This window comes from Lithobates pipiens, unplaced genomic scaffold, assembly GCF_037356315.1.
Source record: "Lithobates pipiens isolate NorthernLeopardFrog02 unplaced genomic scaffold, aLitPip1_a1.2 Scaffold_13, whole genome shotgun sequence".
Taxonomy (NCBI): domain Eukaryota; kingdom Metazoa; phylum Chordata; class Amphibia; order Anura; family Ranidae; genus Lithobates; species Lithobates pipiens.
Genome location: NW_027507718.1, coordinates 387,446,976 through 387,466,296, shown reverse-complemented (window position 1 = coordinate 387,466,296; position 19,321 = coordinate 387,446,976). Strand labels below are relative to the sequence as shown.

At 43.8% G+C, this 19,321-nt stretch overlaps 1 protein-coding gene across 1 annotated transcript in view; it reads left to right on the top strand.

Annotated features, from left to right (window-relative positions):
- Positions 1-10,819, top strand: part of LOC143975198 (EF-hand calcium-binding domain-containing protein 6-like) — a 159,004-nt gene extending 148,185 nt beyond the window's left edge. Inside the window, exon 19 of the mRNA XM_077477308.1 lies at positions 8,934-10,819. Coding sequence (XP_077333434.1) covers positions 8,934-9,191 — 258 coding nt within the window. The 3' untranslated portion in view covers positions 9,192-10,819. The remainder of the gene's footprint in view (positions 1-8,933) is intronic.
- The last annotated feature ends 8,502 nt before the right edge of the window (positions 10,820-19,321 follow it).

The following is a 19,321-nucleotide window of genomic DNA, read 5'->3' as shown; positions in this document are numbered from 1 at the left end:
CATGTTCTCTGTGTGTGTATATTTTGTCTCTATATTTTATAGCTATTCTTCGTTTAATGCCTACTTTCAAATATACCTTTCCCCTTATATATGTAATTAAATTGTTCAGAATTTATGATCATAATCAAGTAGTGTTCTTCCATTTAAGTTATTAGAAATAAAATACTGTACAGTAAACATATTCCAAAGAATGTATGACACCCAGAAGACCACCTTTATTTTTTTGTTAATGTGATTAAAGGACATACAGTGGGAAAAATAATTATTTGATCCCCTGCAGATTTTGTAAGTGTTCCCACTTACACAGAAATGAATGATCTATAATTTTTATCATAGGTGCATTTTAAATGATAGAGGCAGAATATCAACTAAAAATCCAGAAAAAACATGATACAAATGTTATCTATTGAGTTGCAGTTCAGTGAGTAAAATAAGTATTTGATTCCCAAGCAAAACATAACTTAGTACTTGGTGGAGAAGCCCTTGTTGGCAAGCACAAAGGTAAGACCTGTCTTGTGGTTGGTTACCAGGTTTGCATACATCAGGAGGGATTTTGGTCTACTCTTCTTTTCAGATCTTCTCTAAATCCTTAAGCCCCATGCACACAGTTTTTCATCATTCATCATTTTTTTTTATCAGTTTTTCTGCTGAGTTTTTCCTTCAAATTTACCAAAACCATATAATATGAGGTCAAACCTTAGGAGTTTCAATTTGTATGCCATCAGGCAGGCCCTTGCACTATATGGTTTTGGTAAACCTGAAGGAAAAACTCAGCAGAAAAACTGATAGTGTGTATGGGGGGTTTAAGGTTTCTTGGCTGTCGCTTGGCAACTTGAAGTTTCAACTCCCTCCATAAATTTTCTATAGGATTAAGGCCTGGAGACTGGCTAGACCACTCCATGGCCTTAATGTTCTTCTTCTTGAGCCACTCCTTTGTTGCCTCGTTGGTATGTTTTGGGTCATTGTCATGCTATAAGACTCATCCACGACCCATCTTCCGTGTTCTGGCTGAGGGAAGAATGTTCTTATTCAAGATTTTACAATACATGGCCCAGTCCATTGGCCCCTCAATCCGTCAAAGTCGGTCTGTACCTTTAGCAGAAAAATGTTCATTGGCAAACTTCAGATGGGCCTATACATGTGCCTTCTTGAGGAGGGGGACCTTGCGGATGCTGCCAGTTTTTAATACATGGCGGCATCTTGTGTTACCAATGGTTTGTTTGGTCCCAACTGCCTTGAGATCATTCACAAGCTCCTTCCATGTAGTTCTGGGCTGATCCCTCACTTTTCTTATGATCATCCTTACCCCATGAGGTAAAATCTTGCATGGAGCTCCAGACTGAGGACAATTGATGGTTATTTTGTATTTCTTCCATTTGCAAATAATCTCTCCAACAGTTGTTTCCTTCTCACCAAGTTTCTTGCTGGTAGTCTTGTAGCCCATTTCAGTCTTTGTGCAGGTCTGCAGTCTTTTCCCTGATGTCCTTTGACAGCTCTTTGGTCTTACCCATGTTGGAGAGGTCTGAATGGAAGAAAGATTCTGTGTTCAGGTGTCTTTTATACACATAATGAGTTGTCGTTAGGAGCACCTTTCTTAAATTGACAGGACTAATCTGTGTACCACATGAGCACATATGATAGCTAGTCTGTGGGAGCCAGAATTATTGTTGGTTGGGGATTAAATACTTATTTTACTCACTGAATTGCAAGTCAGTTTATAACATTTGTATCATTTGTTTTGTCTGGCTTTTTATTGATACTCTGTCTCTATCATTTAAAATACGCCTATGATCAAAATTATAGACCCTTCATTTCTTTGTATGTGGGCAAACTTACAAAATCTGCACGGATCAAATAATTATTTCCGCCCACTGTAATTGCTGAAAATCATAAAGGTTTAAGGTATTGAACGAAGACACCTTTAGGCAGGCCATACACTGTGAAAATTACTTTCCTGCATACATGAGTTGCAGGAAAGACATTTGCATGATTCTCCAAACAACACAGACCGTGCTGACAGGGGAATCCCTCCTGTCCAGCAATTGTCTACTCCTAAAGAGGGGGCAGGGGCAGGTGGGGGATTTTTCCACATTTTGGAGAGTTACAACCTGGAATAAAAATTTGTTTCATTATTATCTTCTATCACTGAAAATAGTCACAGTGTCTAGTTGTAACAAAAGTACAATCTTTTATTTTCAATGTTGAAATGTATTCACTGCATAAGTATTTGGCTCCTTTTTTGGGGGGGGGGGGGGTCTTTAATAGGTTTTGGTGCAATCAATAGCATTTAAAGTGACAACATTTCAAAATTCTTATACCTGTTTTGGAAGGTTCAGAGTTTGGTAGAAGAAAATACACCAAATAAACAGTGTGACCAGGGAACTCTCAAAACATTCAAAGTGTTGTGTAAATCAAATAGTAGATTGTAACTATAAAATGTAAGTTGAAGGGAAGGCTCATTATCTTCAAGTCTTGCACAGTTGTTCGATAAGTGTCAGCATGTGGCTAAAGCATATGTTAGCAAAGATATAATTATGTCTAAAGCATATGTAATTAGTGCATAATGTAAATTGACTCTACTATCCACCTTACTATACTGCCAGGTGTGTTTGTCCTCAGATGTACTTTCCTATAGGTTTTCACTTCTTGCGGTACATAACAGTTTCAGTGTCAAGAGTGGAGTGTTGGGCCTAGTTCCAGAATATAACATTAACGCAAATTGATTATGAACATTACCGCAAAGCACAAGAACGCTGAAATTCAAATGGGCTTTAAGCGATTCTGAGAGTGATTCACAGAGTGAATCATCTCACATTAGATACTGTACCACAGTATTAACCACTTAAGGACCACCGCATGTAATAATACGTCGGCAGAATGGCACGGACAGGCACAAGCACATACCCATACGTGCCTGCCTTCCAGTGGGTGGGGGGTCCGATCGTACCCCCTCCCGCTGGCTGCGGCAGTCCATTTCGCTTCAGGAGCGATCCGGGATGAGGGGATGGCCGTTGGTTTCATCCCCTCTCGATTGCTCCTGGCGAATGAGAAGCTTCCCCTGCCTGTGTAGTGTAAACACAGGCAGGAGGAAGTGATGTCACTCTCCTCGGGCGGTCTTTTTGACCGGACGGTGAGGAGAGAAGACATAGTAAGTGTGCACCAACACTACACTGACATGTAGGTACACATAGGCACACTGTCACCCCCAGATCACCCCCCTGAACCCCCCCCCCCCCCAGTCACAGTGTCACTGATTGCAGTGATGACTTATTTACTGATCACTGCATTTAGCGTCAGTTGTAACTGTAAAAACTGTCAGGGCAGTTAGTGTTAGGTCCAGGGTAGCCCCCTACCCCCCCAATAAAGGTTTAACCCCCTGATTGCCCCTAGAGTTAACCCTTTCACCCCCTTTTGCCAGTGTCACTAAGCAATCGTTTTTCTGATCGCTGCATTGGTGTCACTGGTGCCGCTAGGTAGCTAGTTATTTTTTTAGGTTCACCGCCAGGTTTTTATAGCATTAGGTACCCCCATATACTACCCAATAAAGGTTTTAACCCCCTGATTGCCCCTAGAGTTAACCCTTTCACCAGCGATCACCGTATAAGTGTCACTGGTGACACTGGTTAGTTATTTAGGTTCCTGTCAGGTTTTTATATATATAGCGTCAGGGACCCCCATATACTACCTAATAAAGGTTTTAACCCCCTGATTGGCCCCAGGTAACCCTTTCACCCCCTTTTGCCAGTGTCACTAAGCAATAGTTTTTCTGTTTGCTGCATTAGTGTCACTGGTGCCGCTAGGTAGCTAGTAATTTTTTTAGTTTCCTGCCAGGTTTTTATAGTGTTAGGTACTCCCATATACTACCTAATAAAGATTTTAACCCACCGATTGCCCCTAGAGCTAACCCTTTCACCAGCGATCACCATATAAGTGTCACTGGTGACGCTGGATATCCAGTTAGTTATTTAGTTATTTAGGTTCCCCGTCAGGTTTTTATATAGCGTCAGGGACCCCCATATACTACCTAATAAAGGTTTTAACCCTCTGATTGCCCCTAGTTAACCCTTTCACCAGTGATCACCGTATAAGTGTTACGGGTGACTCTGGTTAGTTAGTGTGCTTTTTATAGCATCAGGGCACCCACCATTTATTACCCAATAAAGGTTTAACCCCCTGATCACCCGGCGGGTGATATCAATTAGGTTTTAGGGTCAGATAGGGTCTGCGTCGCCCCGTCGCGCTAGGTTAGTGCCAGTACCGCTAACACCCACGCACAAAGCATACACCTGCCGTAGTGGTATAGTATCTGAAAAGATCAATATCTGATCTGATCAGATCTATACTAGCGTCCCCAGCAGTTTAGGGTTCCAAAAAAACACATTGTTAGCGGGATCAGCCCAGATACCTGCTAGCACCTGCGTTTTGCCCCTCTGCCCAGCCCACCCAAGTGCAGTATCGATCGATAACTGTCACTTACAAAACACTAAACACATAACTGCAGCGTTCGCAGAGTCAGGCTTGATCCCTGCGATCGCTAACAGTTTTTTTTGGTAGCGTTTTATATTTCAATCCTGAAGGCACTGATTGGTTTTCGGGGTGCCGTACGCGGCTAGACTCCCAAAAAGTCCCCCATATGTGGTATCCCCGTACTCAGGAGAAGCAGCAGATAATATTTTGGGGTGCAATTCCACATATAACTATGACATGTGTGAGCAATATATCATTTAGTGACAACTTTTTGTAAACTTTTTTTTTTGTCATTATTCAATTACTTGGGACAAAAAAAAATATTCAATGGGTTCAACATGCCCCTCAGCAATTTCCTTGGGGTGTCTACTTTTCAAAATGGGGTCATTTGGGGGGGGTTTGTACTGCCCTGCCATTTTAGCACCTCAAGAAATGAGATAGGCAGTCATAAATTAAAAGCTGTGTAAATTCCAGAAAATGTACTCTACTTTTTAGATGCTATAACTTTTGCGCAAACCAATTAATATAAGCTTATTGACATTTTTTTTACTAAAGACATGTGGCTGAATACATTTTGGCCTAAATGTATGACTAAAATTGAGTTTATTCGATTTTTCTTAGAAAATATCATTTTTTTTCTAAATTTTCAGTCTTTTTCCTTTTATATCGTAAAAAATAAAAATCGCAGAGGCAATCAAATACTATGAAAAGAAAGCTCTATTTGTGGGAAGAAAAGGATGCAAATTTCGTTTGGGTACAACATTGCATGACCGCGAAATTACCAGTTAAAACAGTGCAGTGCGAAATTGTAAAAAGACCTCTGGTCCTTAGGCTGACAATTGGTCCGGGGCTTAAAGAGGAGGGCCGGTTATACAAAAAAAAAAAAAAAAGTCAGCAGCTGCAAACACTGCAGCTGCTGACTTAATCAACACACTCACCTGTCCAGGGTGCCCGCGATGTCGGCCGCCCGAGGCCGACACGTCCCTCGGCTCTCGGGTCCCGGTGCTGCCATTCCTTGTAAGGGAAACAGGCAGTGGAGTCTTACAGCTTCACTGCCCGTTTCCTACTGCGCATGCGCGAGTCCCGCAGCTACTGCGCATGCGCGAGTCCCGCAGCGCTTTCTGAATGGGACGCGCTGTGTTCTGGAACACACAGTTCCCAGAACACAGCGCGACTCATTACCCAGAAGACGCCACGACGAAGACAGAAGACAGAAGATCTCCACGGAGGAGGAAGAGGAAGATTAGGAGAAAGTGCCTAGCAACAGGCATTTCTGGTAAGTAAAAAAAAAAATTTTTTTTTCATTTTTTTTTTTATATTTTTTTGTAATTTTTAATATTTTTTTTGTTTTCAGGGTGGCCCTCCACTTTAAGTGGTTAAACCACTTCAGCTTTGGAAGGTTTACTCCCTTCATGACCAGGCCATTTTTTACGATATGGCACTGCGTTACTTAACTGATAATTGTGTGGTCCTGCAACGCTGGACCAAATAAAATTGATGTCCTTTTTTTCCCACAAATAGAGCTTCATTTTGGTGGTATTTGATCACCTCTGCGTTATATATTTTGTGCGATATAAACATAAAAAGACTGACAATTTTGAAAAAAAAAAAACAACAATATTTTTTATTTTCTGCTGTAAAACACATCCAATAAATGTAAAAAAAAACAAATTTCTTCATAAATTTAGGCCAATATGTACCTGCCAGGGGCAGACTGACCATTCGGCCACTTGGGCAATGCCTCGGGCCCCATCAGGGTTGCCAGCCTCAGTAAAACCAGGGACAGTATGTAAAAATCTGTGTTTTTTTTTTTACATCTGTCTCTGAAATGTCCCTTACCGACATTCTTTTGGTCTAAAAATCCTGAGATTATAGCTGCCCCACCTCTCCAGTACCTTCTCAGCCAATAGAAACATGTCTGTGTATACTGTGTGATTGTATACTGTGTGTGTGTGTGTATACTATATGGCCCCATGATCTCTGATTGCCTGGGGGCCCCATAATCTCCTATTGCCCGGGGGCCCCATGAGTTGTTAATCCGCCCCTGGTACCTGCTACATGTTTTTGGTAAAAACAATCCCAATAAGCATATATTGATTTGCACAAAAGTTATAGCGTCTAAAAACTATGGGCTATTTTTATGCAATTTTTATTTATTTATCTTCTTTACTACAACATTGCAGCAGACAAATCTGGCTCGTTGACATTTTATTGAGGACCAGTGATAACAATACAGTGATCAGTGCTAAAAAATGTGCACTGTCATTATACTATTGACACTGGCAGGGAAGGGGTTAACATCATGGGCGATCAAAGGCTTAAATGTGTCCCTAGGGCAGTGATGGCGAACCTTGGCACTCCAGATGTTTTGGAACTACATTTCCCATGATGCTCATGCACTCTCCAGTGTAGTGGAGCATCATGGGAAATGTAGTTCCAAAACATCTGGGGTGCCAAGGTTCCCCATCACTGCCCTAGGGAGTGCTTGCTAACTGTGTGGGGGGTGCTTTAACTGTGGGAAAATTTCACCTTGGTTTAGCAAACTTTTATGAAATCTGAGCTGTATAGCTAGATATGGCATCACATTTTATAGACTGCTTATGCAGGCCATATATGGGTCAAATTCTGTACAAATTTTCTTGAGAAAAGCAGAACTTTTGTGCATCATCCGATGGTGTCACCATTGATTTTGAAATTCGATCAACCAATTCTTCTTTTTCACCTCATGTTGCTACAGAAAAGAATTTTCGTGGCTGGGAATCTTCTTTTCTTTCTGGGTCACAGCTCATGCGCATTTCTTTTTCAATTATATTTCTCACACGATTCTTCCATCATTGATTAGAAATTAGTTTGTTTTTCAAAAAATTTCCAACATGCCCAATCACTCAATAGTTGATGTCCGCACCAAAAATTGTCTGTTGCTACAGCCCACTAATGGTGCGAAATTCAAACGAAAAAAATTAGTAGTTACGATTTTCAAAGGAAAATTCTTTTGGAACTTGACCCATGTATGGCTGGCCTTATGCCCTGTACACACGGTCAGACATTCCGACAACAAAATCCATCGGATTTTCTCCGACGGATTTTGCACCAAACTTGTCTTGCATACACACGGTCGGACAAAATTGTCAGAAAATCAGATCGTTCTTAACGAGGTGATGTCAAACACATACATCCGGACTATAAACAGGCCAGTAGCCAATACCTGTGGTCTCTTAATTTATTCTGAGCATGCGTGGCACTTTGTCCGTGGGAATTGTCTACACACGATCGGAATTTATGCAATCGGATTTTGTTGTCGGAAAATTTTAGATCCTGCTCTCAAACTTTGTGTGTCGGAAATTCCGATGGAAAAAGTCAGATGGAGCCCACATACGATCGGATTTTCCGACAACACGATCCGATCGCACATTTTCCATTGGAAATTCCAGCCGTGTGTACAGGGCATTACACTTCCTTGGATTTGCTCCTAGTTTCAAGTTATCTGTTGCTTTTATCTGTCACCTGCTCTACTTATTAACTTTTATTCCAGAACACTACTTCTGCTAAAGACTTGGAACTTTAAAGTTAAATGTATTGTCTTGTCCACTTGAGCTCAGACACAATAGTATATTTGTCAGGATCTGAGGACACTTAAGCACATGTGAACATAATTGATTTTAAAGCAATCGGTGAACACCAACATTAATTTCTCTTTTTTTTTCTACCAAAAAAATCCAGAATGCATATTAATAGGTATAGTCATTCGAGTATAATCCCAGTTTATAGATATGTATATTTAACAGTAAGTAGTGATGGTGTACATGTTCTTGTTATAAATTTAAACCTCTCCATCTAACAGTTCTCAAGCAGATATTTCTAATCTAGCTTTTGGTCCAGACACAGCTTTGTAAATGTGCATAATTACTGCCCTCTGTGACATGCTTGAAATGGACACCCACTACATCAGTAAAAGCAATGTATGCTACCTGCTGGAGATTGAGAACAGGCGTCCCTCCATAATGACAGATTAGCCGAGGTATTGTATAAATAAAAGGACATACACAGAGGACAAATATGAGGTCTTACCAATTTGCATTGGACACCCGCCTATATTATCTGCATGACTAACCATGCAGAAAATGACAAATAGTGTGTCCTGAAAAGTACTGCAACATGCATTTATTGCTGTCACTCCCCTTATTCAAAGAGCTGAGAATACCAAGCGCCTGGTTTACTCCCTCTGGTTTAACAATTAAAGAAGAAAAGAAAATGTATTGTGGGTACAGTGTATATGTTTATGAAGCTTTACCTTACACAAGACCCTGTAGTGATCTGCTCATAGTCAATGCTGAAAACAACTCATGGAATAGCTTTTGTCCTGTGTATCTGGTTCCATAAAAATACAAATAGTAATGTGCTTCCAGGAACACAGGATTACTAAATTTAAATGGGGGATTTAAACAGCCATTTCTTCTAATATACAGCTGCAAGGGGAATGGAAGACACTACGCAGAGCCTTTAAGAAGCTGGACACAGACAACAGTGGCTACTTATCTCTACCTGAGTTTAGATCTGTGCTGAAGCTCTGCAACTTTGTTCTTGATGAAGATGAGGTTTATCACATCATGTCTAAATACGACCAGAATATGGACGGCCGCATCAACTACAAATCATTTTTAGAGCACCAATGTAAGAAAGATAACCGTTCTAACTCTAGCACACCTCTGTCAAACACTGTATAACGGTCATTTGATAAGCATCCATATAAAGGACAACCATATAATTAACCAGCCCGGGTAACCTGTAGCTCTAAAGCTGTTGGAGAAATGCTTGCCACTGCTTGCCTTTCTTTGTTTCTCTTGCCCTAGTAAACCTATTACATAGAAGTGCATACTGGTATTTTGTATAAAAAATTTCTGACTTATCAGTTCACATTAATATTAGTATCTATGTGAGCCAAGCATTAGTAAACCACTGGAGGTGGTTTGATATGATCACTTTTGTCTGGTTTCAGCAACATTTACAGTATTCAGACAGAGTTTAGATATATTTTAATAAGTATGCACCTATTTCAGTACTCATGGATACTTGACCTGATACTGGTGACCTGCAAGAAACATAGCTTCTGGAAAAATGATCAGTGTGTACTAGAGCTGCACGATTATTCGCCAAGAATCGTTATTGCGATTTTTTTCCCCATTGAGATCTTGACAAAAGTGTTTGATGATTCTGTCTATGCAAAGAATTCTCCCTGCTCTTCTGAAGCCACAGCCGTCAAAAGAAAGGAAGAGAAAATCCCAGCAGTCGGCCAAGAATCACAAAATTCTTTAGCAGTGGAATTAAGTGTAAACATTGTAACAATTTGTCAATGTGTAAATCAAGAAAGTTTAACCACTAAACAGTTTTCTGACATTTGTTGGTTTCAAGTTAAAAATATTATTTTTTTTGCTTGCAAATTACTTAGAAGACCCAAACATTATATATATATATATATATATATATATATATATATATATATACATATATTAGTAGATACCCTAGAGCAGCCTTTCTTAACCTTTTCAACACAGAGGAACCCTTGAAATAGTTCTCTGGTCTCGGTGAACCCCTGCTAAAAATTAGAGATCTACAACTCATGATACAATAGTGTGATATCATCAGTGGGAAGAATGGTCCTTACACTTGTGGTGATTGGGAAGAATTACCTCCTTACAGATAGCTAAAAAGATCAATGATGTCTGTGGGAACTTATCTGAAAGGCAGAAATTGCACAGTGCTGAAGGAAACCCTAGCAATCTCTGGAGGAACCCTAGTTGAGAATCACTGCCCTAGAGAATGCAATATTTTATGTCACACTGTATTTGCGCAGTAGTCTTTGAAATGCAATTTTTTTGGAAAAAAATACTTTAATAAAAAATTTAAAAAAAAACACACTAACCAGTAAAGTCAGCCCAATTTTTTTTGTATAATGTGAAAGATTTTAAGTCGCAAGAATCGTAAGAGAATTGTGATCTTTTCATTCTAAGCAAAAAAAATCATGATTTTCATTTTGGCCAGAATCGTGCAGTTCTAGTGTGTACTGACATGTTTGACTTGTTGACCACTCAGTCATGGCAGTTCTGTTTTGGTACCACACGTGAAGTTCCCACAAAGTCAAGAGATTTGTGCCTTAAAAACTAGTGCCATTTATCTGCATGATACCATTAGTGATGGACGAACGTTTCGCCCGGCGGTCGTTTCGCGGCGAATTTCCGACTTTCGCCGTCCGCGGGTTCGAACGCCTTTTTCCGTCGTTCGCCCCGGCGGACTTACGTGTTTAATGTATACAAGAACTTTAACCTTTCGTGACACGTTTATCATGTGTTACAGGACAACCAATTGAGACATGACAGCTCATGGACACTTGGACATTCCCCCTAACCTATAAATACACCCGATCCGGTGGCCATTTTACATTCTTTCTTCTGTCACTGTAGGGAAAGGATCCTGTGTGGAGTAGGGACAGAGAAAACGCTAGCTATTTGGTACACAAAAGTTCTTTTCAGGACTGGTATAGGTGTTAGGTCAGCAGCCTGAGTTTCTTTTGTCAGTTTAGATAAAGGGACAGAGCGCTGTATGCTGCTATTTTAGGGACAGCTCAGCCAGATTAGTCTTTCTTCATCATCATCATCATCATCATCATTAGCTGTTACTATCAGGTCCACAAAAGAGCTATTCCAGCTAATCGTTCCAGCCTACTCTTTTTTGCCAATTTGTATAGGGACAGGCAGGAAGCAGTGTGTCAGGCAGTGAGGATAATTTTAAAGACTTGCTGTTACTATTAGTTCCACAAAGGTTCTTTTCAGGACTGGTATCAGTGGTACGGTAATAGGCTTGTACACGTATAATATTCTTTCTTCCAAATATAGAAAGAATATTATACTTGACTGCTGCCCTTCTGCTGCAGTCTGCTAATCATTCACAACTCACTTGTTCCACAAAGCTCTTTATCAGGACTGGTAACTTGGTCTGTCTAGGGTGCTACGGTACATAGGCTTGGGTGCGGTACAGTCTGCTGTTCTGTAAGGACCGCTATCGGTCCACAATACATAGGGTTGCCGTGCACTACTGCTGACCGCTGCCCTATACTGCAGCAGTCCTTCAGCGGTATAGGGACTGACGCACAGTCTGCTAAACACTAATACACAACCTGCTTGGTCCACAAAAGTTCTTATAAGGACTGGTAACTTGGTATAGGGTGCTACGGTACATAGGCCTGAGTGCGTTACAGTCTGCTGTTCTGTAAGGACCGCTATCGGTCCACAATACATAGGGTTGACGTGCACTACTGCTGACCGCTGCCCTATACTGCAGCAGTCCTTCAGCGGTATAGGGACTGACGCACAGTCTGCTAAACACTAACACACAACCTGCTTGGTCCACAAAAGTTTTTATAAGGACTGGTAACTTGGTATAGGGTGCTACGGTACATAGGCCTGAGTGCAGTACAGTCTGCTGTTCTGTAAGGACTGCTATCGGTCCACAATACATAGGGTTGCCGTGCACTACTGCTGACCGCTGCCCTATACTGCAGCAGTCCTTCAGCGGTATAGGGACTGACGCACAGTCTGCTAAACACTAATACACAACCTGCTTGGTCCACAAAAGTTCTTATAAGGACTGGTAACTTGGTATAGGGTGCTACGGTACATAGGCCTGAGTGCGTTACAGTCTGCTGTTCTGTAAGGACCGCTATCGGTCCACAATACATAGGGTTGCCGTGCACTACTGCTGACCGCTGCCCTATACTGCAGCAGTCCTTCAGCGGTATAGGGACTGACGCACAGTCTGCTAAACACTAACACACAACCTGCTTGGTCCACAAAAGTTTTTATAAGGACTGGTAACTTGGTATAGGGTGCTACGGTACATAGGCCTGAGTGCAGTACAGTCTGCTGTTCTGTAAGGACCGCTATCGGTCCACAATACATAGGGTTGCCGTGCACTACTGCTGACCGCTGCCCTATACTGCAGCAGTCCTTCATTGGTATAGGGACTGACGTACAGTCTGCTAATCACTAACACACAACCTGCTTGGTCCACAAAAGTTCTTATAAGGACTGGTAACTTGGTATAGGGTGCTACGGTACATAGGCCTGAGTGCGTTACAGTCTGCTGTTCTGTAAGGACCGCTATCGGTCCACAATACATAGGGTTGCCGTGCACTACTGCTGACCGCTGCCCTATACTGCAGCAGTCCTTCAGCGGTATAGGGACTGACGCACAGTCTGCTAAACACTAACACACAACCTGCTTGGTCCACAAAAGTTTTTATAAGGACTGGTAACTTGGTATAGGGTGCTACGGTACATAGGCCTGAGTGCAGTACAGTCTGCTGTTCTGTAAGGACTGCTATCGGTCCACAATACATAGGGTTGCCGTGCACTACTGCTGACCGCTGCCCTATACTGCAGCAGTCCTTCAGCGGTATAGGGACTGACGCACAGTCTGCTAAACACTAATACACAACCTGCTTGGTCCACAAAAGTTCTTATAAGGACTGGTAACTTGGTATAGGGTGCTACGGTACATAGGCCTGAGTGCAGTACAGTCTGCTGTTCTGTAAGGACCGCTATCGGTCCACAATACATAGGGTTGCCGTGCACTACTGCTGACCGCTGCCCTATACTGCAGCAGTCCTTCATTGGTATAGGGACTGACGTACAGTCTGCTAATCACTAACACACAACCTGCTTGGTCCACAAAAGTTCTTATAAGGACTGGTAACTTGGTATAGGGTGCTACGGTACATAGGCCTGAGTGCGTTACAGTCTGCTGTTCTGTAAGGACCGCTATCGGTCCACAATACATAGGGTTGCCGTGCACTACTGCTGACCGCTGCCCTATACTGCAGCAGTCCTTCAGCGGTATAGGGACTGACGCACAGTCTGCTAAACACTAACACACAACCTGCTTGGTCCACAAAAGTTTTTATAAGGACTGGTAACTTGGTATAGGGTGCTACGGTACATAGGCCTGAGTGCAGTACAGTCTGCTGTTCTGTAAGGACTGCTATCGGTCCACAATACATAGGGTTGCCGTGCACTACTGCTGACCGCTGCCCTATACTGCAGCAGTCCTTCAGCGGTATAGGGACTGACGCACAGTCTGCTAAACACTAATACACAACCTGCTTGGTCCACAAAAGTTCTTATAAGGACTGGTAACTTGGTATAGGGTGCTACGGTACATAGGCCTGAGTGCGTTACAGTCTGCTGTTCTGTAAGGACCGCTATCGGTCCACAATACATAGGGTTGCCGTGCACTACTGCTGACCGCTGCCCTATACTGCAGCAGTCCTTCAGCGGTATAGGGACTGACGCACAGTCTGCTAAACACTAACACACAACCTGCTTGGTCCACAAAAGTTTTTATAAGGACTGGTAACTTGGTATAGGGTGCTACGGTACATAGGCCTGAGTGCAGTACAGTCTGCTGTTCTGTAAGGACCGCTATCGGTCCACAATACATAGGGTTGCCGTGCACTACTGCTGACCGCTGCCCTATACTGCAGCAGTCCTTCATTGGTATAGGGACTGACGTACAGTCTGCTAATCACTAACACACAACCTGCTTGGTCCACAAAAGTTCTTATAAGGACTGGTAACTTGGTATAGGGTGCTACGGTACATAGGCCTGAGTGCGTTACAGTCTGCTGTTCTGTAAGGACCGCTATCGGTCCACAATACATAGGGTTGCCGTGCACTACTGCTGACCGCTGCCCTATACTGCAGCAGTCCTTCAGCGGTATAGGGACTGACGCACAGTCTGCTAAACACTAACACACAACCTGCTTGGTCCACAAAAGTTTTTATAAGGACTGGTAACTTGGTATAGGGTGCTACGGTACATAGGCCTGAGTGCAGTACAGTCTGCTGTTCTGTAAGGACCGCTATCGGTCCACAATACATAGGGTTGACGTGCACTACTGCTGACCGCTGCCCTATACTGCAGCAGTCCTTCAGCGGTATAGGGACTAAGAGTTTTGTCACAGGGTGATTTAAAAAATGACAGGCAGAGGAAGAGGCAGGCCCTTCCGCAGGGGTGGTAGGGGTAGGGCAGGAGCAACAGCCTTGAGCCAAAGTGGGAAGTTGCAGAAGGTGCGTTCAATTACTTTAAAGGACGCACCAGACTTGGTTGAGTGGCTCACTCAGCCTTATTCTTCTGCACCCTCCTCATCCTCTCGATCTGCACCCTCTTCTTCACTCTCTGCTATGTGCACCCCCAAAGACACTACCACCAACAACACCACCACCACCACATACCTTCCGCTTGAGTGCAAATGGGGGCCTTCATGCTCCAGTGTTTTAATAGGGACCCCCGTATAAAAAGCATGAGGGTCAAGGACCAGTACTGGGTGGCAACGTACTTAGATCCCCGGTACAAACACAAAATGGCGGAAATGTTACCGCCGTCGCAGAGGGCTGTCAGAATGCAGCACTTCCAGGCCTTGCTTCGAGAAATGCTGCATTCTGCTTTTGCGTGCGCTGGCAGAGGAGCAATTCCCACTCCCAGAGAAGGATTTGCGGGTACCAATCCAACAGCGCCTGCAAGAAGAGGCCGGTTTGAAGATGTGTTGGTGACTTCGGATATGAGGTCATTCTTTCAGCCGACCCATCGACAGGTGTCATCCGGATCCAGCATCAGGGAACGCCTAGACCGTCAGGTGTCCGACTACATTGGGTTAACGGCCGATGTGGACGCTCTGAGGAGTGATGAACCCCTAGACTACTGGGTGGGCAGGCTTGACCTCTGGCCAGAGCTTGCCCAATTTGCAATCGAACTGTTGGCTTGCCCCTCATCCAGTGTCCTGTCCGAAAGGACGTTCAGCGCAGCAGGGGGGATTGTGACCGATAAGCGTACTCGCCTAGCTCACGACAGTGTTAACTACCTCACATTTCTAAAAATGAATGAGGCATGGATCTCGGAGGAATTCAACACATGTGACCAGTAGACCATGTATATGTCTATAAACAATTTTTGGAATCAAGCACACAGACCTTCTTAATTCATTTGGCTCACTTCCCTGACCCAAAAAAGCACACCGTACTATATGCCCCTACCCTCCTCTTTGAAGAGGTTGAGCGGTGTCATATTTCTACTGGGGCTGCTTATTATGAGGGGTTCCCACCATCCCTGTGCTGTGCTGACTTCCTCCTGGGTGTTCTTATTATGAGGGGCTCCCACCATCCCTGTGCTGTGCTGACTTCCTCCTGGGGGTTCTTATTATGAGGGGATCACACCATCCCTGTGCTGTGCTGACTTCCTCCTGGGGCTGCTTACGGTGCTGCTGTCAGCGCTGTATGTCACGGAGCTGCTGTCAGCGCTGTATGTCACGGAGCTGCTGTCAGCGCTGTATGTCACGGAGCTGCTGTCAGCGCTGTATGTCACGGAGCTGCTGTCAGCGCTGTATGTCACGGAGCTGCTGTCAGCGCTGTATGTCACGGAGCTGCTGTCAGCGCTGTATGTCACGGAGCTGCTGTCAGCGCTGTATGTCACGGAGCTGCTGTCAGCGCTGTATGTCACGGTGCTGCTGTCAGCGCTGTATGTCACGGAGCTGCTGTCAGCGCTGTATGTCACGGAGCTGCTGTCAGTGCTGTATGTCACGGAGCTGCTGTCAGCGCTGTATGTCACGGAGCTGCTGTCAGCGCTGTATGTCACGGAGCTGCTGTCAGCGCTGTATGTCACGGAGCTGCTGTCAGCGCTGTATGTCACGGAGCTGCTGTCAGCGCTGTATGTCACGGAGCTGCTGTCAGCGCTGTATGTCACGGTGCTGCTGTCAGCGCTGTATGTCACGGAGCTGCTGTCAGCGCTGTATGTCACGGAGCTGCTGTCAGTGCTGTATGTCACGGAGCTGCTGTCAGCGCTGTATGTCACGGAGCTGCTGTCAGCGCTGTATGTCACGGAGCTGCTGTCAGCGCTGTATGTCACGGTGCTGCTGTCAGCGCTGTATGTCACGGAGCTGCTGTCAGCGCTGTATGTCACGGAGCTGCTGTCAGCGCTGTATGTCACGGAGCTGCTGTCAGCGCTGTATGTCACGGAGCTGCTGTCAGCGCTGTATGTCACGGAGCTGCTGTCAGCGCTGTATGTCACGGTGCTGATGTCAGTGCTCTGTATTACGGTGCTGCTGTCAGTGCTCTGTATCTCCTGCACCCTCTTGTTTGCCTACCCTGGTCCCTGACCTTCCCTCTCCTCCATTGCCTTCATTAGCTCCATAGTCCTGAATTGTCAGAACAATTTCCCAAATAAAAAAAAAATGCTTGTAGTTATCGATCCCAAATTCACCTCATACATGTATTATGCTATTGTCCAGGTGGTGGGACTACGTGCTACCCCCTAATAATTACCCCGTGGCCGCAAATTCGACCTAAAGGTTTGCGAAATTCGCCTCCCATTGAAGTCAATGGAGCCCGCGGCGAACGGTCGTTTTCGCGAACGTTTGTGTCCGTTCGCGTTTCGCGTTCGCGAAACGTCCCGTCGGAAGTTCGTCCATCACTAGATACCATTAATTCATAGTATTTGGCCAGTTGCACTTACATTACTGTTGTTTCTGCTCCTTGCATGACTTCCTCCTCTGTGTGTAAGGCTCGTGTTATAAACATGCAAATTAAAATAGAATAAAGACATTCTTTTCAACAGGTTCTGGGTCTATTATGTTTGGGAAAAAAATTTACTACTACATCCAATTTTTGCAACTTATTAACATTTTTGCAACTTATTAACATTACCATCACCCTGTTATTGTAACTCATAGAAAATGGTTGTCAGTAAGTCATCACCCCTTACTCAAAATAACATGTGTTCTGTTTGAAACAGTAATTTGTACTCTATATTAGCAGCACACATGTGGCTTTCCCGTTAAAGAATAATGCGGTCCTCCACCCTAAAGGGGAAGTTCCGCTAATCTGATCCCTCCCCCCCTCCGGTGCCACAATCGGCACCTTTCGCGGGGGAGGGGGGTGCAGTTACCTGGATAATCCAGGTAACTGCACCCACTTCCGGCCAGACCGCCGCAGACCCCCGCAGACGCCCCCCCCCCCCCCCCATTGTGTTCTGGGAAACACACAGTTCCCAGAGACACAGCGGGGGACCATAAGAGACGCGCAGCGCGACTCGCGCATGCGCAGTAGGGAACCGGGCAGTGAAGCTGTAATGCTTCACTTCCCGATTCCCTGACAGAGGATGGCGGCGGGGGCAGCAGCGAGACGAGCGATCGCTCGTCATCTGCCGCCGACATCGCTGGACCCTGGGACAGGTAAGTGTGATTTTATGAAAAGTCAGCAGCTGCAATATTAGTAGCTGCTGGCTTTTAATATTTTTATTTTAGGTGCAGAACCACTTTAATTATAAATACTGTATCTTCTAAGGGGATGCTTCTTCCAGTGGATTTACTATGTGACACTGCATTTTATGTGTTACTCAAAACAGATAGTTATTTAAAGCGGTAGTAAACCCGCATTTTTTTTTTTTTTTTTTTAAAACCTGCAAAGCAAAAGGCATAATGAGCTAGTATGCACCGCATACTAGCTCATTATGAAATACTTACCTTAGAACGAGGCCCCGACATCTCGCCCGATCCACGCCGAGGAAGCCGACATGCTCCCTCGGCGTCTCTTCCGGGTATCGCGGCTCCGGCGCTGTGAGTGGCCGGAGCCGCGATATCGTCACTCCCGCGCATGCGCGCGGGAGATTTAAATCCGGCCGGACGAGCGCTGCCGGATTTTCGCGGAGAGAACCCCCTTGTGCGCATGCGCCGCTGCAGTCAGCGGCGCATACCGAGGGGAATATCTCCTAAACCGTACAGGTTTAGGAGATATTTTTTTTACCTACAGGTAAGCCTTATTATAGGCTTTCCTGTAGGTAAAAGTTAAAAAAGTGGGTTTACTTCCACTTTAACAAGTTGTACACTTTTTAGGGGGTATTTGCTTAGTTTCATAACTCCCATCTTTTTGAGATGGGGGCAGGAACACAATTTTAGTAAAAATTTGTATAGGACACGTCCCCTTAACAGAGAATTATATATAAAAAACGATTAGTTAAATTCTTTTTTTTTTTTTTTTTTTTTACCACTACTATTCCTCTATACTGGCTTTTGAAATTGACAAATGCAGCAATTTAGAAATTGGATGAAAGGTTTAGCACTGGAAAACACTTTTTGAAAAATAAAAAGTGCATTTTTTATACAACTATATAGATCAGACCCACATGAGGGACAAATGAGGAGGAAAGAGGGGGGACTTTATTCCAAATCAGGACAGTCTCTCGAAATCAGGGACAGTTGGCAGCTGTGTTAGTTCTATAGTAGATGTTATAACAGAAAATAAAGAGTACATAACCAAATATGAACTAAATTGTGTGCCATGTGTTAAAAATCTTTTAAGCTGACTTCACACTTGTGCGTTACACTAACAGGCAGAAACATGCATGTTCTACTGTGTTACCATGTGCTGTGTGGTGCCATTTATTTTGCCAGCATCTGGCAATTCAGCTGCGCCACAGCATATTGTGTTTCCAAAATTGCTGCAGGTACTTAAAGGTTATGCTGCCAGACCATACCGAATCAGTGGACTGCCTTAAAGTAGCATGCCTTGATGCTTGAAAACGTGCTGTAACATATATACAATGACAAATAGGTAAGTGTAAAGGGGCACTTAAAATCATCTTCATTCTCACCTCCAATAATATTTGCATTAGTTCAGCGGCTGATTATAATTTTCAGAATGTTTTTTTTTTTTTTTCTTTCCGACTAGCAGAATGGCAATAACCATGTTAAGAAATATGTTTGCAAATGTTCCAATACCAATTCAAATGTAAGCATGACTGATGGTGTACA